Source organism: Hordeum vulgare, unplaced genomic scaffold (assembly GCF_904849725.1).
Source record: "Hordeum vulgare subsp. vulgare unplaced genomic scaffold, MorexV3_pseudomolecules_assembly, whole genome shotgun sequence".
Lineage (NCBI taxonomy): Eukaryota > Viridiplantae > Streptophyta > Magnoliopsida > Poales > Poaceae > Hordeum > Hordeum vulgare.
In genome coordinates, this window is record NW_025422651.1 from 18,201 (window position 1) to 34,808 (window position 16,608).

General features: G+C 35.9%; 3 protein-coding genes and 3 non-coding genes across 6 annotated transcripts; 3 read left to right on the top strand and 3 right to left on the bottom strand.

Annotated features, from left to right (window-relative positions):
- Positions 1–63: 63 nt before the first annotated feature.
- On the bottom strand, positions 64–9,748 carry LOC123421969 (photosystem I assembly protein Ycf3). Its single transcript, XM_045107633.1, has 3 exons — positions 2,305–9,748; positions 1,318–1,545; positions 64–594 (listed from the first exon to the last, which is right to left on the bottom strand). Exons 1-3 carry the CDS (start codon positions 2,426–2,428, stop codon positions 434–436), a joined length of 513 nt encoding a protein of 170 aa, XP_044963568.1. The 5' UTR covers positions 2,429–9,748; the 3' UTR covers positions 64–433.
- TRNAS-GGA lies at positions 3,039–3,125 on the top strand. The gene has a single exon. It is a non-coding gene; the product is annotated as a tRNA-Ser (tRNA).
- TRNAT-UGU lies at positions 4,341–4,413 on the bottom strand. Its single transcript has one exon. It is a non-coding gene; the product is annotated as a tRNA-Thr (tRNA).
- Positions 6,010–6,082, top strand: TRNAF-GAA. Its single transcript has one exon. It is a non-coding gene; the product is annotated as a tRNA-Phe (tRNA).
- Positions 9,749–10,449: 701 nt separating the features above from the next.
- Positions 10,450–12,419, bottom strand: LOC123421965 (ATP synthase subunit beta, chloroplastic). The gene has a single exon (XM_045107630.1). The coding sequence runs from the start codon at positions 12,036–12,038 to the stop codon at positions 10,542–10,544; it is 1,497 nt and encodes a 498-aa protein (XP_044963565.1). The 5' UTR covers positions 12,039–12,419; the 3' UTR covers positions 10,450–10,541.
- Positions 12,420–12,508: 89 nt separating this feature from the next.
- LOC123421966 (ribulose bisphosphate carboxylase large chain) lies at positions 12,509–14,364 on the top strand. Its single transcript, XM_045107631.1, has one exon. The coding sequence runs from the start codon at positions 12,821–12,823 to the stop codon at positions 14,258–14,260; it is 1,440 nt and encodes a 479-aa protein (XP_044963566.1). The 5' UTR covers positions 12,509–12,820; the 3' UTR covers positions 14,261–14,364.
- The last annotated feature ends 2,244 nt before the right edge of the window (positions 14,365–16,608 follow it).

The window sequence follows — 16,608 nt, forward strand, 5'->3', positions numbered from 1 at the left end:
CTAACGGACATTGTTTATCTTGAAAAAACAAATATTTCTCGGCGTAAGAAAAAATCTTTTTTATTTTAAATTTAAGAAACTAGTGTATTTTTTTTTAGGGCATAAGCTCCTATCTATATCTACTTTCCTTGAGCATAATATAGGGTTTTTTATTTTTTATTTGATTCTAAATTCCAAGATAACTCATTAGAATTATTAATAAGATGGTTCTAATATATTAGCAATATTTAGATTGGCCCCCTTTTTTTTATTCACTTTATTACTTCTATTCTAGACCCTATCCCTATGGTTTATTCTTATGAAATATCTTATAAAATAGAAGGTATAAGAAATGGATATAATGAAATTCTTGATTCGATCTTACGACCTAATTTATTTGATTAATGGATCAACAACCAAACCATCCATTTTAGGAAAAAAAAGGAGCATGGTCTTATTCAAATTCAAAGCGCTTCGTAATCTTCAACCAGTTTTGTGCTTCAATATAATTTCCCGGAGTAAGCGCTATAGCTTGTTTCCAATATTCAGCAGCTTGATCAAACCAAGCTTCCGCAATTTCCGAATCACCCTCTAGAATGGCCTGTTCTCCTCGGTCGGAATAGGCAGTTCCTTCCCTTAGAACCGTACTTGAGAGTTTCCTACCTCATACGGCTCAGAAATTGCTATCTTAATTTCCCCTATCTTAACTGAATTCGATTTATCAAAAATCGATCCAATTTGTTCTTGTGTTAAGCAGAAGAAATTAATTACCTAAGTTTCAAACCCTAATTTTTCTCAATAATTAGTTTGATCTTTTTTCCCACCTTCAGAAGAATGAAGCATAGATAGATATAGAGCCTTCGTTCAAATTTTCTGAAAGGTAACTATCCCGGTTTCATATATGAAATCTCTATAGAATCCTTGAAAAAGACTTTTTTCCATAAGAAAGAAAAAAGAACTTACTATCTTTGGGATCTGATACTACACCGCTGCTTAATCCCTTAGTGGATCGGCTCTATTACATAAGCGGATTCCTAAATTTTGCCCCATATCATGGGATAAGTAAGCAGTTTTTTTTAGTTGTATCGACCCAGTCGCTCACTAATTGATCTTTACGGTGCTTTCTCTATCAATTTGAGAAACTTTATCCATAGAGTAGTAGTATAGGCCATACTTTCTTCGTTTTTTGATTCTCGTGAAGTGTCCTTCCTTCCTACAGCTGATAGGGAAAAATCGTTGTTTTTACGATCCCTATGTAGAAAGCCCTTTTTTCCAGTATTTACTAGAAAATTTGATCCTCTCTTTTTTTGTCTTTCTATAGTGGAGATAGTCGCACGTAATGACAGATCACGGCCATATTATTAAAAGCTTGCGGTAAGAAGGGGTTTCGTTCTAGTGCCCGGAAATAATATTCCAAAGCCTTTGTATGCTCTCCATTGCTTGTGTGTATAAGGCCTATGTTATAGAGTATATAACTTCGATCATAGGGATCGATTTCTAGTCGCGTAGCTTCATAATAATTTTGCAAAGCTTCCGCATAATTTCCTTCGGATTGAGCCAACATCCGTTACGGTCGTTCATTCTATTCAAAAAATCTCCGTTCCAAAACCGTACATGAGGTTTTCATCTCATACGGCTCCTCCCTTCTGTACATAATAGTACTAAGCGAAATAATCTTAATCTATAGAATCAAAATAGAATTAGTCCCGTCTCATTATGAACCGAAAGGGGCTGGTATTTTTCCAAGAAATCTCTAGCCAACCTTCCCACAAGAGGTTTTTCTTAACACCAATGAATTCTATTAATGCTAGAGGAAAACGATAGCTCCAATAATTTCTTTGTTCTCAACGCCTCCTATTTAGAGGAATTAGCTACTTCAACGATCTTTGATGGTTATAGGGGTATCCAAAGTACAAACCTGATGGTTGTTTGTTATCCCAACCATTCTTCCCAGCCCTGATACCGATCAGGAAAGGGGTAATTTCTACCAAAGTTTTTCTCTTGTTGATTCCTATTTCTAGGTGTAGTGCTTTTCTCCCCTATGCTGCCTACGGATACTAATAGAGTGGCCTGTAATCCATACCATACCATATCCTGTAGGTGTAACCTTTCGCTCAATACTCAAATCTACAATTGAAGTATCTGAAGCCGCATCAATCGAGGATACACGACGGAAGGAATTGTTAGTTCGCCTCACCTTCCCGAAGCGTGGGTTTGCTTGCTTTACAAATTTGGTTCTCTCTATGCCAACCCCTTTTCTTTTTCCTAAGACTGAGGTATAGGTAGGTCTAAAAAAAAGCAAAAAAAAAAAGAGTCAAATCGCACCATCTCTATAATAAGTAAATGCCTTTTTTTCTCCTGAGGTTGTCGGAATTATTCGCAATAAAATATTGGCTATAATTGAGAAGGTCTTATCAATGAAATTTCCATTTACACGGGATCTAGGCATAATTCCCAAGCCATTCTATATAGAATTGTTTTCATTCCTTCACAAAATAACATAAAAACAAACACATTCGATTCTTATAATTATAAATAGATTGATCCATATGCTCTAAATCCATATGTTTTAAATGGATAAGAGAGATATGGATTTTCCGCTCAGCTCAAATTGTATCCTTTTCCTTCTGCTTGGACACGAAGAGATATGCAATATTTGACTAAGACTGGATTTCATTCCACTTTCCTATTTCTGAACAACAACTTATGTCATCAACTATTTCGTGTTTTCAAAGTTATTAATTGTCTCATACTCTATTTTTGATTTCAATGGTGTAGCGTATCTTATGCAAACGGAATTCTAAGGTTTCTTTATTTTATTATGCAATAAGAAGAATTCTTGCATTCTCTTTTTCTTTAGTTGCGGGAAAACCTAAATTAAAACTTTTATTTTATAGCGAGCGCAATTTCTAGTAAAAAATCCTGTATCCTTCCACCTAGATCAAAAGGAATTTTTCCAATAGAACTAGGGAACCCCCGAGCGGTTGCGGTTGTACCTGTACTGCAGGAATAAGAAAACTCGCTATTCACTCAGTTTATTTTCCATAATAAGTTATGTAGGAAAGATGGCCGAGCGGTTCAAGGCGTAGCATTGGAACTGCTATGTAGACTTTTGTTTACCGAGGGTTCGAATCCCTCTCTTTCCGTTTTTCTTAATTCATCAACGTTAAGGATCACAATGTATCAAATCAAATAGCAATTTATTCCAGTAATAATATCTTATATTATCTTATTTTTATTTAATAGAAATTAAAAATTCTCTATAGCAAATTACTGTGGTATGTAAACATAGAGGAAAAAAGCAAAAAGGATCCTAATCCTAGGGTTAATCAATTTTAGCTAGTTGATGGGAAAATACGAATTAATGGTAATGGTCTTAGGGCTATTTAGTTCGGGGAAAGGGGAAGGGGAAGAAAATTCTATGAACCTTTCCTTTTTTCATTAAGTTCAAGTCTGACGAGAGTAATATTCTACAACTAACAACTCATTTATTTTGAGACCGACCCACTTCCTATCTAGGATTTTATTTACTAGTCCTTTATATTCCAATGTGTCAATCGTCAAATGGCTTGGCAATTTCCCCGGGTCCGATGAAGCAATATAATTTTGAACCAGACCTTTTGATCTTTGGTTATCTTTCGTAGTAATAATATCTCGGGGTTTGCAACGAAAACTTGGTATATTGACTATACGGCCATTAACTAAAATATGTCTATGGTTGACTAATTGGCGGGCCCCAGGAATGGTTGAAGCCATACCCAATCGAAAAAGGATATTATCCAAACGCATTTCAAGTAATTGTAGTAAAACCTGGCCTGTTGACCTTTTTGCTTTTCCAGCGATATGTACATATCTAAGTAATTGTCGTTCTGTCAGACCATAATGAAAACGCAATTTCTGTTTTTCTTGAAGACGAATACGATATTGCTCCTTTTTCCCAGAATTGAATTTTTTTTTAAGATTACTTCCGGATTTAGGTGTTTTTCTAGTGAGTCCTGGTAAAGCTCCCAAACGGCGTATTTTTTTTAAACGAGGTCCTCGATAACGGGACATGAAGACTCCTTTTTTTTATTGAAATTTCATTTTACACAATTAATTTCATTGTATTTACATTACAGAATACATCGAAATTAAAACTGAATTAAACTACAGGATAAACAGAGTAAAATCAACTAAAGTACCACAAAAAATGGAATTTCATCAAAATCTGTATTTTTTGTATTTTTTGTATATATATTATTTATTTTATTGTTTTGTATCTAGCAAAATAGTAAGGTAAAAAACATAAAAGATCCTGGATTCTCCATTTAATTCGGAAAAAAAGAGATTCTTGTTCGTAGAACATCGATAGAGAAAAAAAAAGCCGACTATCGGATTTGAACCGATGACCCTCGCATTACAAATGCGATGCTCTAACCTCTGAGCTAAGTGGGCTTACATAACGGAAATAGTGTAACAAATAGAAATAGGTATAGTATAGGAAATCCGTAAAATCTCAGATATTAGTTATTACTCTTAGCTATTAACTAGTTCTAAATTTGAAGTTCTACTTATAAAAAAATACTAAATAAAAAAATACTAAAACTTCTTAAAGATAAAGTTAGCTTGATATGCTTAACTATAGGATATTTAAAAAGAAAATTATAGACTTTATGGGTATTTTCATTCGATCATTATAGACTTTATTATTTGTTAATAATTTGAGGATTAATATTTCACTAAGGGGAACATAAAGTCAGAGTAAATAAAATTGATAATTCTGATTAGAAAAAAAGAATAAATATCCAGCGTTATAGTATAATTTCGAATACTATAAAAAAGTAAGACGGGAGGTGGGGGAGATAAAAAGTTTTGGATATATTGATTCGGATTGAATTGCAAATACATCAAGGATAGAATCAATGTAATTCAGAATTGCAATAAGCAAGCGGGGTCTCTCAAATAGAGTCGAACTGAACTGCTAGACTACGTTGAGTGATGAACTCAATGATTCAAAAAAAAAACTAAGAGATGGATGAAATTACACAAGGAATCCTGGTCTCAAAGAAGAGGGAAGTGGGGATATGGCGAAATCGGTAGACGCTACGGACTTGATTGTATTGAGCCTTGGTATGGAAACCTGCTAAGTGGTAACTTCCAAATTCAGAGAAACCCTGGAATTAAAAAAGGGCAATCCTGAGCCAAATCCGTGTTTTGAGAAGGGATTCTCGAACTAGAATACAAAGGAAAAGGATAGGTGCAGAGACTCAATGGAAGCTGTTCTAACGAATCGAGTTAATTACGTTGTGTTGTTAGTGGAATTCCTTCTAATTCTAAATTAGAGAAAGAGGGGTTTTATACTTTATACATTTAATAAACACGTATAGATACTGACATAGCAAACGATTAATCACAGAACTCATATTATAATATAGGTTCTTTATCTTTTTTAAAATTTCAAAATAAAATTCGAAATGATTATGAAATAAAAAACTCATATCATAATTTTATTTTGAATTATTGTGAATCCACTCCATTCGAATATTGAATAATCAAATTCTTCAATTCAAATTCAAAGTTTTGAGAACTTTTAAAAAGAAAGTGGATTAATCGGACGAGGACAAAGAGAGAGTCCCATTCTACATGTCAATACTGACAACAATGAAATTTCTAGTAAAAGGAAAATCCGTCGACTTTTTAAGTTGTGAGGGTTCAAGTCCCTCTATCCCCAAATCCTCTTTTTTTTTCTTTTTATCAATGGGTTTAAGATTCATTAGCTTTCTCATTCTACTCTTTCACAAAGGAAAGGAATGCGAAGAGAACTCAATGGATCTTATCCTATTCATTGAATAGATTTCTTTTTTATTAGAGTATCGGCAAGAAATCTTGGTTATTCACTCTATTTTTAAGTATTATTTAAGTAAACCATGCACAATGCATAGGGCTACCCCCCCCCTTTCAAATTTTGAATTTGAAATACTTTAATTGATTTTTTAGTCCTTTTAATTGACATAGATACAAATACTCTACTAGGATGATGCACAAGAAAAGGTCAGGATAGCTCAGTTGGTAGAGCAGAGGACTGAAAATCCTCGTGTCACCAGTTCAAATCTGGTTCCTGGCAGAGAAAAAAAAAGATCCACCGAATAGGTATTGATCCAAATACCTCGAGATGGATTGTGATACATATTTATTAATAATATATAATATAGATAGAGTATGATTTATTCATCTAAGTGGATAAATCTATAATATAAATATAGAGGCACTTCTTTTTAGAGAAGTTTTAAAATATACCCTTTCTTTATGATAAGGAAGGGGGTGAGATTAGGTTCCCCTTTATTTTTTTGCGTTTCTTTATTTTGTATTCCACTATTCCGACGAATATTTTTTTAGTCTTGCTTATCTTTATCTTATCTTATTTTCCTAGTTGTGCTAAGTCATGTGCGCGATACAAAGTTCCTGGTAGAGAACTTCTTTGAGTCATCCTATTTTTCTGTTCATATGAAGGAAATTAATATGTGATTTTCAAAATAGGGGAATCCAAATGAAACCCTTTTTTGGCTCAGTCTATCTGGAATGCTTTTGTATAATAGGAATTAATTATAAATAGGTATTCCGTTTCATCTAGGAAAAGAACCTAAAAATATTCCTTGACTTGAATAAAATCTGGAGTTGTGTTGTATAAGTGAGCACGAATTTCTTATCATTCAATGAGCATCTTGTATTTCATAAAAATTGGGGGTTATATAGTCCTTACGTAAGGGCCAGCCTATCCAACTTTCAGGCATTAGGATACGTTTAAGGCGCGGATGATTATCATAAGAGATTCCCACCATATCATAAGATTCGCGTTCTTGAAAATCGGCACTTCTCCAAATCCAGAAGACAGACGGAATTCTAGGATTATCCTTTTGGGCAAAGACTTTTATGCAGACTTCTTCTGGATTATCTATACCGTATTGTATTCTTGTAAGATGATACACGCTAGCTAAAGATCCACCGGGTGCTACATCATAAGCACATTGGGAGCGTAAATAATTATAACCATATACATATAAAATGACAGCAATGGAATCCCAATCCCCTGCTTTTATTTGTAAAGTCTCTATTCCTCGGTGATCAAAGCCCAAAGATCTATGAACCACCTCATGTTTGACTAGCCAATTAGATAACCAACCCTGCTGCATTGTCTTCATCTCTCCCTCTTTGTATAAATATTTCCCATTTCGGATGCAAGTTTGAAAGATTGCTCTGCTTTTTCTTTTTCTACACAAAAGAGCCCCCCCCTCCTAATTCACTAATTTGTAGGAAGGTACTGGACTTTTGGATTTTAAAAAAGTTTCAGAAGATATATCTAATGTCGATGGTGATTGATAGAGCAATTCTTGCTCATAAGTTCCTGTATGAGTACTGCGCCTAACATAAAGCTTGTGACTGGTAGTAAAACATCTTTTTTTATTTTGAGATAGAGTTCGATCCTCAACTATTTCTCGCGATATCTTCTTACGAAGTTTTGTTAGGGCATCTATAACTGCCTCCGGTTTAGGAGGGCAGCCCGGCAAGTAGACATCCACAGGAATTAACTTATCAACTCCCCGAACAGTACTATAGGAATCCGTACTGAACATTCCCCCTGTAATAGTACAGGCTCCCATAGCAATGACGTATTTTGGTTCAGGCATTTGCTCGTATAATCTCACTAAAGACGGAGCCATTTTCATTGTTACCGTACCGGCTGTTAAAATTAGGTCTGCTTGCCTAGGACTTGATCTTGGTACCAATCCATAACGATCAAAATCGAATCGTGAACCTATTAATGAAGCAAATTCAATGAAACAACAACTGGTACCGTATAGAAGGGGCCATAAACTGGAGAGTCTTGACCAATTCGAAAGATCATTTAGTGTAGTTGAAATAACAGAATTGGAACTTGTTTGGTCAAGTAAGGGAAACTCAATCAAATTCATAACTGTCTCAATAGAATCTTTTCCTTCTTTTTTTTTGTCTAAATATTCAGTTAAGACCATTCCAAGGCTCCTTTTCGCCATGCATAAACTAAACCGACAACTAAGATAAGCACGAAAATCAAAGCTTCGATAAAAACGGATACACCCAATACGTCGAAACTCATTGCCCAAGGGTATAGAAAGACGGTTTCCACATCAAAAACAACAAAAACGAGCGCAAACATATAATAGCGTATTCGGAATTGTACCCAAGCCCCTCCCATGGGTTCTATACCCGATTCATAACTAGAAAGCTTCTCTGGTCCTTCACTAACCGGGGCTAAAAGCCCTGAAATCGAAAATGCCAAAATAGGAATAAGGCTTGCTATTATTAGAAATGTCCAAAAAATATCATATTCGTGAAGCAGAAACATAATGTACTCCCATTAATGTGGAATAGGCGGAACTTAAATTAGTCAATTCAATTCAGCATTGTCAATTTATCCAGAACTTCTCTCTTTTCCTCGGTGAAACAAGAATCTTTTTTGTTCAAACAAAAGCGCTTAGTTTAGCCTTTGTTTCCTCTGTGCTGCATCTTCTTTAAAGATTCATCCAATGGAATCCCAACTCCCTTTCTTTTGGATTTCCATTCTATTTAGATATGGTGTATGTAGATCTAATTCTTATATAAAGAAAACTTTATCGTTTCACTTTGTCTCGCTTTCTCTAGAATCTCTATAAAAAAAGAATAGCTCTATCCTTTATTTACTATTTAATAATAATAAGAGACTATTAAATAAAAATGAGAATACTACTAATTAGAATAATTAGAACCTAATTAAGATAGTAGGACTAATCTATGCAGTATAATGAGAAGTAATACTATAAAAATAAAAATAAAGAACTCTATTTCAGAACTATGAGACAGAATATTCTGTTTTCTTATTTACTCTTTACTTTATTTTTTCTATTTTTCGTTTTTCTTTTCCTGTCTGTATGATTTTGATTTTCGATGAATGAGCCTTTGGTAATGCTTTTATCTCTATTCTATGTCGCAGGCGCCTATCCAGTCTATAAACAAATACTAATGCGAAAATGAAAACTATACTAAACTAAAGAAAACATAGGATAGAGATCCTAAAATAGAAAAAAGGGCATATTAGGGCTATACGGATTCGAACCGTAGACCTTCTCGGTAAAACAGATCAAACGGATTATTATCGAAATGATTTGAACTGTTTCAAAGACCCAACATGCATTTTTTTGCATTGGGCTCTTTCATAAACTGATTTAAAGATCAGTTAGTCCACCATAGTTTTTCTTTACGGAAAGATAATGAGATGGCTCCCTGTGCTCTGATTGATTTTTTGTATTATGATCTATCTAGGAGCAATACCAAAGTGTTTCAAAGGAGGATTACCTTGACTTAGGTCTGCCTCTGGTCTAAATTAAATCAACCTAAGTGAAATGGAGTCTCTATCGTTCCACTGCAAGAGTTAACTATGAGACTTCATACACCTTAAAGTTCATAGAACGAAAAGAAGTTTTTTGGAGGCCCTTATCCTCATTACGCCTAGCATTTAGTGGGCTGGATATTTACCTTATCAACTAGCAAATCCATAAGGGTTCTATTTGATTAGGCACCTGAATTGGCACCTGAATCGGACTGAACCGACTGTTTGTCAGGCTACTGTTCTCCTATTCTCTCGAATCTATGAAGTAAGACATTGATTTTGCAATAAGATCGATTATGTTCATTGCATAATAAGCTCCTTTGAAAAGCATTGGCGCACGTGTAAACGAGTTGCTCTACCGAACTGAGCTATAGCCCTTATCAGAGATATCTTAACATATAGAGAATTTCTTGTCAAGATGAATATTTTCTAATGCCAGAGGATATCCCTTTGATCTGTATCTGTTTAGTATTTAGTTTAGTATTTAGTATATAACAGACCAATAACAGAGCGGTATTGCTTAGAAAAGGGATTCAATATATAATCGATCGAAGTAATGGGTCTTCCTTTGTGGTGATAAATTGCCTACTTAACTCAGTGGTTAGAGTATTGCTTTCATACGGCGGGAGTCATTGGTTCAAATCCAATAGTAGGTAAGTAGGTAGAAAAATTACTAGATAGCATTGGACTTACTTCGCTTCGCTATCTAATAACTTTTTCTACCCCTCTTCCCTTTTTCTTTGTATCAACTATAAACCACTGGATTGTCTTCAATTGGATGGGGGAATCCAATTGACAGCCTCGATTCGTATCCTAGCTCGTCTGAGAGCGAGCTTCGCTTCAACCAAATCTTTCGTACCCTCAGCTTTACTCAAGTTAGCTTCGGCTATTTCAAGTGCCTTTTGAGCTTCTTCCGGATCAATATCACTACCCAGTTCCGCATCATTTCCTAAAATGATGATCTCATTATTAACTATTCTCGCAAAACCGCTCCACAGAACCGCCGTTAACCATTGGTCGTTGAGGAGGCGTATTCTCAAAGGACCCATATCTACTGCTGTGTTAATAGGGGCGTGGTTTGGTAATACGCCAATTTGGCCACTATTCGTGGATAAAATGATTTCTTTCACTTCACAATCCCAAATAATTCGCTTAGGAGTCAGTACATAAAGATTTAATTTCATTTCTGCGATTTGTTCTCCTCTTCTAAGGTTATAGCTTTCGTGCTAGCTTCATCGATGTTACCCACCAAATAAAAAGCCTGTTCAGGTAGGCCGTCTAATTCTCCGGAAAGGATTAGTTGAAATCCCCTAATAGTTTCCGCAAGAGCAACATACTTTCCTGGAGAACCAGTAAAAACTTCTGCCACAAAGAACGGTTGTGATAAGAAACGCTCAATTTTTCTTGCTCTTGCTACAGTTAAACGATCCTCTTCCGATAATTCATCCAAGCCAAGAATTGCGATAATGTCCTGAAGTTCTTTGTAACGTTGTAAAGTTTCCTTAACTCTTTGCGCAGTTTCATAATGTTCGTTGCCAACGATCCGAGGCTGTAACATAGTTGATGTTGAATCTAAAGGATCTACTGCTGGATAAATACCCTTGGAAGCTAATCCTCTGGAAAGTACGGTAGTAGCATCCAAATGTGCAAATGTTGTGGCAGGGGCAGGGTCGGTCAAATCGTCCGCAGGTACATAAACTGCTTGAATCGAAGTTATAGATCCCTTTTTAGTAGAAGCAATTCTTTCTTGCAAAGAACCCATTTCTGTACTAAGAGTAGGTTGATAACCCACTGCGGAGGGCATTCTCCCTAATAAAGCGGATACCTCTGATCCTGCTTGAACAAAACGAAAGATATTATCGATAAATAAAAGCACGTCTTGCTTATTAACATCTCGGAAATATTCTGCCATAGTTAGGGCAGTTAAACCAACTCTCATACGAGCTCCCGGTGGTTCATTCATTTGGCCATAGACTAGAGCTACCTTTGATTCTTCAATATTTTTTTCATTAATTACTCCGGATTCCTTCATTTCCATATAAAGATCATTTCCTTCACGAGTCCGTTCCCCTACTCCACCGAATACGGATACGCCCCCATGAGCTTTAGCAATGTTATTGATTAATTCCATGATCAGTACTGTTTTACCTACTCCAGCCCCCCCAAATAGTCCTATTTTTCCTCCACGTCGATAAGGAGCTAAAAGATCGACGACCTTAATACCTGTTTCAAAGATGGATAATTTCGTATCTAACTCGATAAAGGCAGGCGCAGATCTATGAATAGGGAACGTTGCACTACTATCTACAGGACCCAAATTGTCAACAGGCTCCCCAAGAACGTTGAAAATTCGTCCGAGAGTAGCTCCACCGACCGGAACACTGAGAGGAGCTCCCGTGTCAATCACTTCCATTCCTCTCATCAACCCGTCCGTAGCACTCATAGCTACAGCTCTAACTCGATTATTTCCTAATAATTGTTGTACCTCACAAGTCACATTAATTTGCTTATCGGCAGTGTCTCTACTCTGGACTACTAAAGCGTTATAAATATAAGGTAACTTGCCCGGGGGAAAAGTGACATCCAGCACGGGTCCAATAATTTGATCGATACGACCTGTACTTTTTTCTTCACTTGTGGAAACCCCGGGACGAGAAGTAGTAGGATTGGTTCTCATAATTATCACATAATTAAAAAAAAGGAATTTGTCGAAATTTTTCTTTTTTTATTGTTGAATAATGCCAAATCAAATCAAAAAAAATCCAAAAGTAAAAAGGAAATGAATTAGTTAATTCAATAAGAGAGAAAAGGGGACCAGGACTTGATTTCGTTGCCCAAGCGAATCCCATTCAATCGTTTACTCATGGAATGAGTCCGTTGGAAAGTTCAATCAATCTTTTTTTCATATACATTTTGCCTTTTGTGGAGGATCTGTGCCTACTCTACTTTCCTATCTAGGACTTCGATATACAAAATATATACTACTGTGAAGCATAGATTGCTGTCAACAAAGAATTTTATTAGTATTTAGTTAGGTATTTGCATTCCAAATAAGAAAAGAGACCTATTAAGAACTTGTAAAATAAGGATTAGGGATTAATTTGGGTTGCGCTATACCTATCAAAGAGTATACAATAATGATGGATTTGGTAAATCAAATCCATGGTTTAATAACGAACCGTGTTAACTTACCATAACAACAACTCAATTCCTATCGAATTCCTATAGTGGAATTCCTATAGGATAGAACATACACAGGGTGTACGCATTATATATGAATGAAACATATTCATTAACCTAAGCATGCCCTCAATTTTCTTTAATGAGTTGATATTATATTAATTGAATATCCTTTTTGTTTTACGAGATTTTTGCTAAAGTTTCATTTACGCCTAATTAACATCGAGTAGACCCTGTTATTGTGAGAATTCTTAATTCAAGAGTTGTAGGGAGGGACTTATGTCACCACAAACAGAAACTAAAGCAGGTGTTGGATTTCAAGCTGGTGTTAAAGATTATAAATTGACTTACTACACCCCAGAGTATGAAACTAAGGATACTGATATCTTGGCAGCATTCCGAGTAAGTCCTCAGCCTGGGGTTCCGCCCGAAGAAGCAGGGGCTGCAGTAGCTGCCGAATCTTCTACTGGTACATGGACAACTGTTTGGACTGATGGACTTACCAGTCTTGATCGTTACAAAGGACGATGCTATCACATCGAGCCTGTTGCTGGGGAAGACAGCCAATGGATCTGTTATGTAGCTTATCCATTAGACCTATTTGAGGAGGGTTCCGTTACTAACATGTTTACTTCCATTGTGGGTAACGTATTTGGGTTCAAAGCCCTACGTGCTCTACGTTTGGAGGATCTACGAATTCCCCCTACTTATTCAAAAACTTTCCAAGGCCCGCCTCATGGTATCCAAGTTGAAAGAGATAAGTTGAACAAGTATGGCCGTCCTTTATTGGGATGTACTATTAAACCAAAATTGGGATTATCCGCAAAAAATTATGGTAGAGCGTGTTATGAGTGTCTACGTGGTGGACTTGATTTTACCAAAGATGATGAAAACGTAAACTCACAACCATTTATGCGCTGGAGAGACCGTTTTGTCTTTTGTGCCGAAGCTATTTATAAATCACAGGCCGAAACCGGTGAAATCAAGGGGCATTACTTGAATGCGACTGCGGGTACATGTGAAGAAATGATTAAGAGAGCTGTATTTGCGAGAGAATTAGGGGTTCCTATTGTAATGCATGACTACTTAACCGGGGGATTCACCGCAAATACTACTTTGGCTCACTATTGCCGCGACAATGGCTTACTTCTTCACATTCACCGTGCAATGCATGCAGTTATTGATAGACAGAAAAATCATGGTATGCATTTCCGTGTATTAGCTAAAGCATTGCGTATGTCTGGGGGAGATCATATCCACTCCGGTACAGTAGTAGGTAAGTTAGAAGGGGAACGCGAAATGACTTTAGGTTTTGTTGATTTATTGCGCGATGATTTTATTGAAAAAGATCGTGCTCGCGGTATCTTTTTCACTCAGGACTGGGTATCCATGCCAGGTGTTATACCGGTAGCTTCAGGTGGTATTCATGTTTGGCATATGCCAGCTCTGACCGAAATCTTTGGGGACGATTCTGTATTACAATTTGGTGGAGGAACTTTAGGACATCCTTGGGGGAATGCACCTGGTGCAGCAGCTAATCGAGTGGCTTTAGAAGCTTGTGTACAAGCTCGTAACGAAGGGCGTGATCTTGCTCGCGAAGGTAATGAAATTATCCGAGCAGCTTGCAAATGGAGTCCTGAACTAGCCGCAGCTTGTGAAGTATGGAAGGCGATCAAATTCGAGTTCGAGCCGGTAGATACTATCGATAAGAAGGTCTAAAAAAAAATAAACGAAATAAAAAGAGAAAAAAATAAGTTATGAAATGCAGTAATTCTTCTTTATTCTTCTAATTGATTGCAATTAAACTCGGCTCAATCTTTTTTTTTATAAAAAAGATTGAGCCGAATAAAAATAGATCATGATATGATCATGAGACTTGACAAATCGAGATTCGTCTATTCTATATATCTAGAATATATATATATATTAAGGTATAATACAATAAAGAAATAAAAAGAAAATAATAAAATATAGTAGTATCATATGATAATGGAATCAAATACGCAGTATTTACAGAAAAAAGTCTTCGTTTATTGGGAAAGAATCAATATACTTTTAATGTCGAATCGGGATTCACTAAGACAGAAATAAAGCATTGGTTCAAACTCTTCTTTGGATTAAGGTGGTAGCTGTGAATAGCCATCGACTACCTGGAAAAGGTAGAAGAATAGGACCTATTCTGGGCCGTACAATGCATTACAGACGTATGATCATTACCCTTCAACCGGGTTATTCTATTCCACTTCTAGATAGAGAAAAAAACTAAAGGAGAATGAATGAAAAAAGACATAGTTTGGAAGTTAGACCTTTTTATAAGACTCTCTTTCAATTTCAAAAAAGAGGACGTTTGAAACTTTTAACAGGCGTAATCGTGAGTCAACATGCTAGAACTAGATAAGGAAGTTTTCTATAACCTTAATAAAAAGGATAAAAAGGTAGTTTTAGTTTATGACTCCGATCAAGAGCGAGAAATCCTTGATTTGGGATTGGACATAGAACCTGGACCCATCGGAGAGACGTTGAAAGGAGCGTATCCTGATGGTAAGAATTATACTTTCGTGGAAATACAGCGCTATAGACTTCAGTGTGGTAGAGTAGACGTTTTGTTCCTAATTTTTCTGGACCAAACCTCCGCTCCGACCCAACGATACAATGAATTTTTTCTGTTCATATTCATAAATAAAAAAGATTAGGAATCGCAATGCTACTATATGCGTCCAGAGCAGTATTTTGAATACTATTCTTCTATAATCCATTATTGCGCGGGGTCTTACTAACAGGACTTCGCGGCACAGGACGGGTCTTCGTCGAAAAGCTAACACCACCCGGCATTTTCATACCCTTTCTTTGGGTGGTATATCGCCTTTAAAAGTCTAAGAGGGTAGTAGGGGGGATCTTAAGAGGGTAGTAGGGGATCTTAAGAGGGTAGTAGGGGATCTATAGTAGGTAAGATAATTTGCCCTTTGATTTTGATTGAATATACTATTTTTCTGCCTTTACCACGCATTATTGTATGCGCTTCTAGAGAAGTATGTATGCAGGAAGTAAATTCTAGTCGCTTTCTTTTGAATCCAATTTCAAATTAGATTAGAAAGATAGAAAGGCCATGAGGATGGGAAAATAAAAAAAATCTTTTTAATTAGTTCTCCTTTTTTGGAATTTTCTTATTATCCTTATCATTTTTTTTACAGAATATTTTGCAAACTAAAAAAATACAATAGTCAATATTCCTTATAATAGATATACTTAATTATATCATAAGAATCTTAAGATATTTTTCGACTAGATAGAAATAGTAAATTTGAATTGAGACACCTATTCCATGACGGATTTAAACTTACCTTCTATTTTCGTGCCTTTAGTAGGCTTAGTATTTCCGGCAATTGCAATGACTTCTTTATTTCTTTATGTGCAAAAAAAAAAGATTGTCTAGTATTTTTTAGTGTAAGTAATATAATATGGTAGGGTATGTGACTTTTTCTACACACACTTTCTACACACAAATGAAAAACGGCTATGGATGCAGATATAGGCTACGAGCATAAATGCATGAATATGCAGAGCTTGGTATAGCGAGTTTTTTTTTATTTATTTTAATTGAATCAACGAATATTTTTTGAATAGAAAGTCAATGTATCTAACCTATTATTTCACAGGAGTACTAGTTGCTGAAGGCGATTTCAGAATCAAAAAAAGTAAAGGCAAAATTATTTAGCTTATTCTCTCAATTTCAATCGACCGCTGCTGGATTTAGTATATCTAATATGAATTGGCGATCAGAACACATATGGGTAGAACTTCTAAAAGGTTCTCGAAAAAGGAGTAATTTTTTCTGGGCCTGTATTCTTTTTCTAGGTTCACTAGGATTCTTATTGGTTGGGACTTCCAGTTATCTTGGTAAGAATATTATATCTATACTTCCATCTCAAGAAATTCTTTTTTTTCCGCAGGGGGTCGTGATGTCTTTCTACGGAATCGCAGGCCTATTCATTAGCTCCTACCTGTGGTGTACTATTTTGTGGAATGTAGGTAGTGGTTATGACCGATTCGATAGAAAAGAGGGAATA

Excerpts from the sequence above, each read along its gene's own strand:
- LOC123421966 (XM_045107631.1), top strand. The coding sequence starts at position 12,821 with ATGTCACCACAAACAGAAACTAAAGCAGGTGTTGGATTTCAAGCTGGT.
- LOC123421965 (XM_045107630.1), bottom strand. The coding sequence starts at position 12,038 with ATGAGAACCAATCCTACTACTTCTCGTCCCGGGGTTTCCACAAGTGAA.
- LOC123421969 (XM_045107633.1), bottom strand. The coding sequence starts at position 2,428 with ATGCCTAGATCCCGTGTAAATGGAAATTTCATTGATAAGACCTTCTCA. Across the intron at positions 1,546-2,304 it reads ATTTACTTATTATAGAGATG|GGATGTTGGCTCAATCCGAA; the intron begins GTGCGATTTGAC and ends AACGACCGTAAC. Across the intron at positions 595-1,317 it reads TATGGCCGTGATCTGTCATT|ACCGAGGAGAACAGGCCATT; the intron begins ACGTGCGACTAT and ends CTGCCTATTCCG.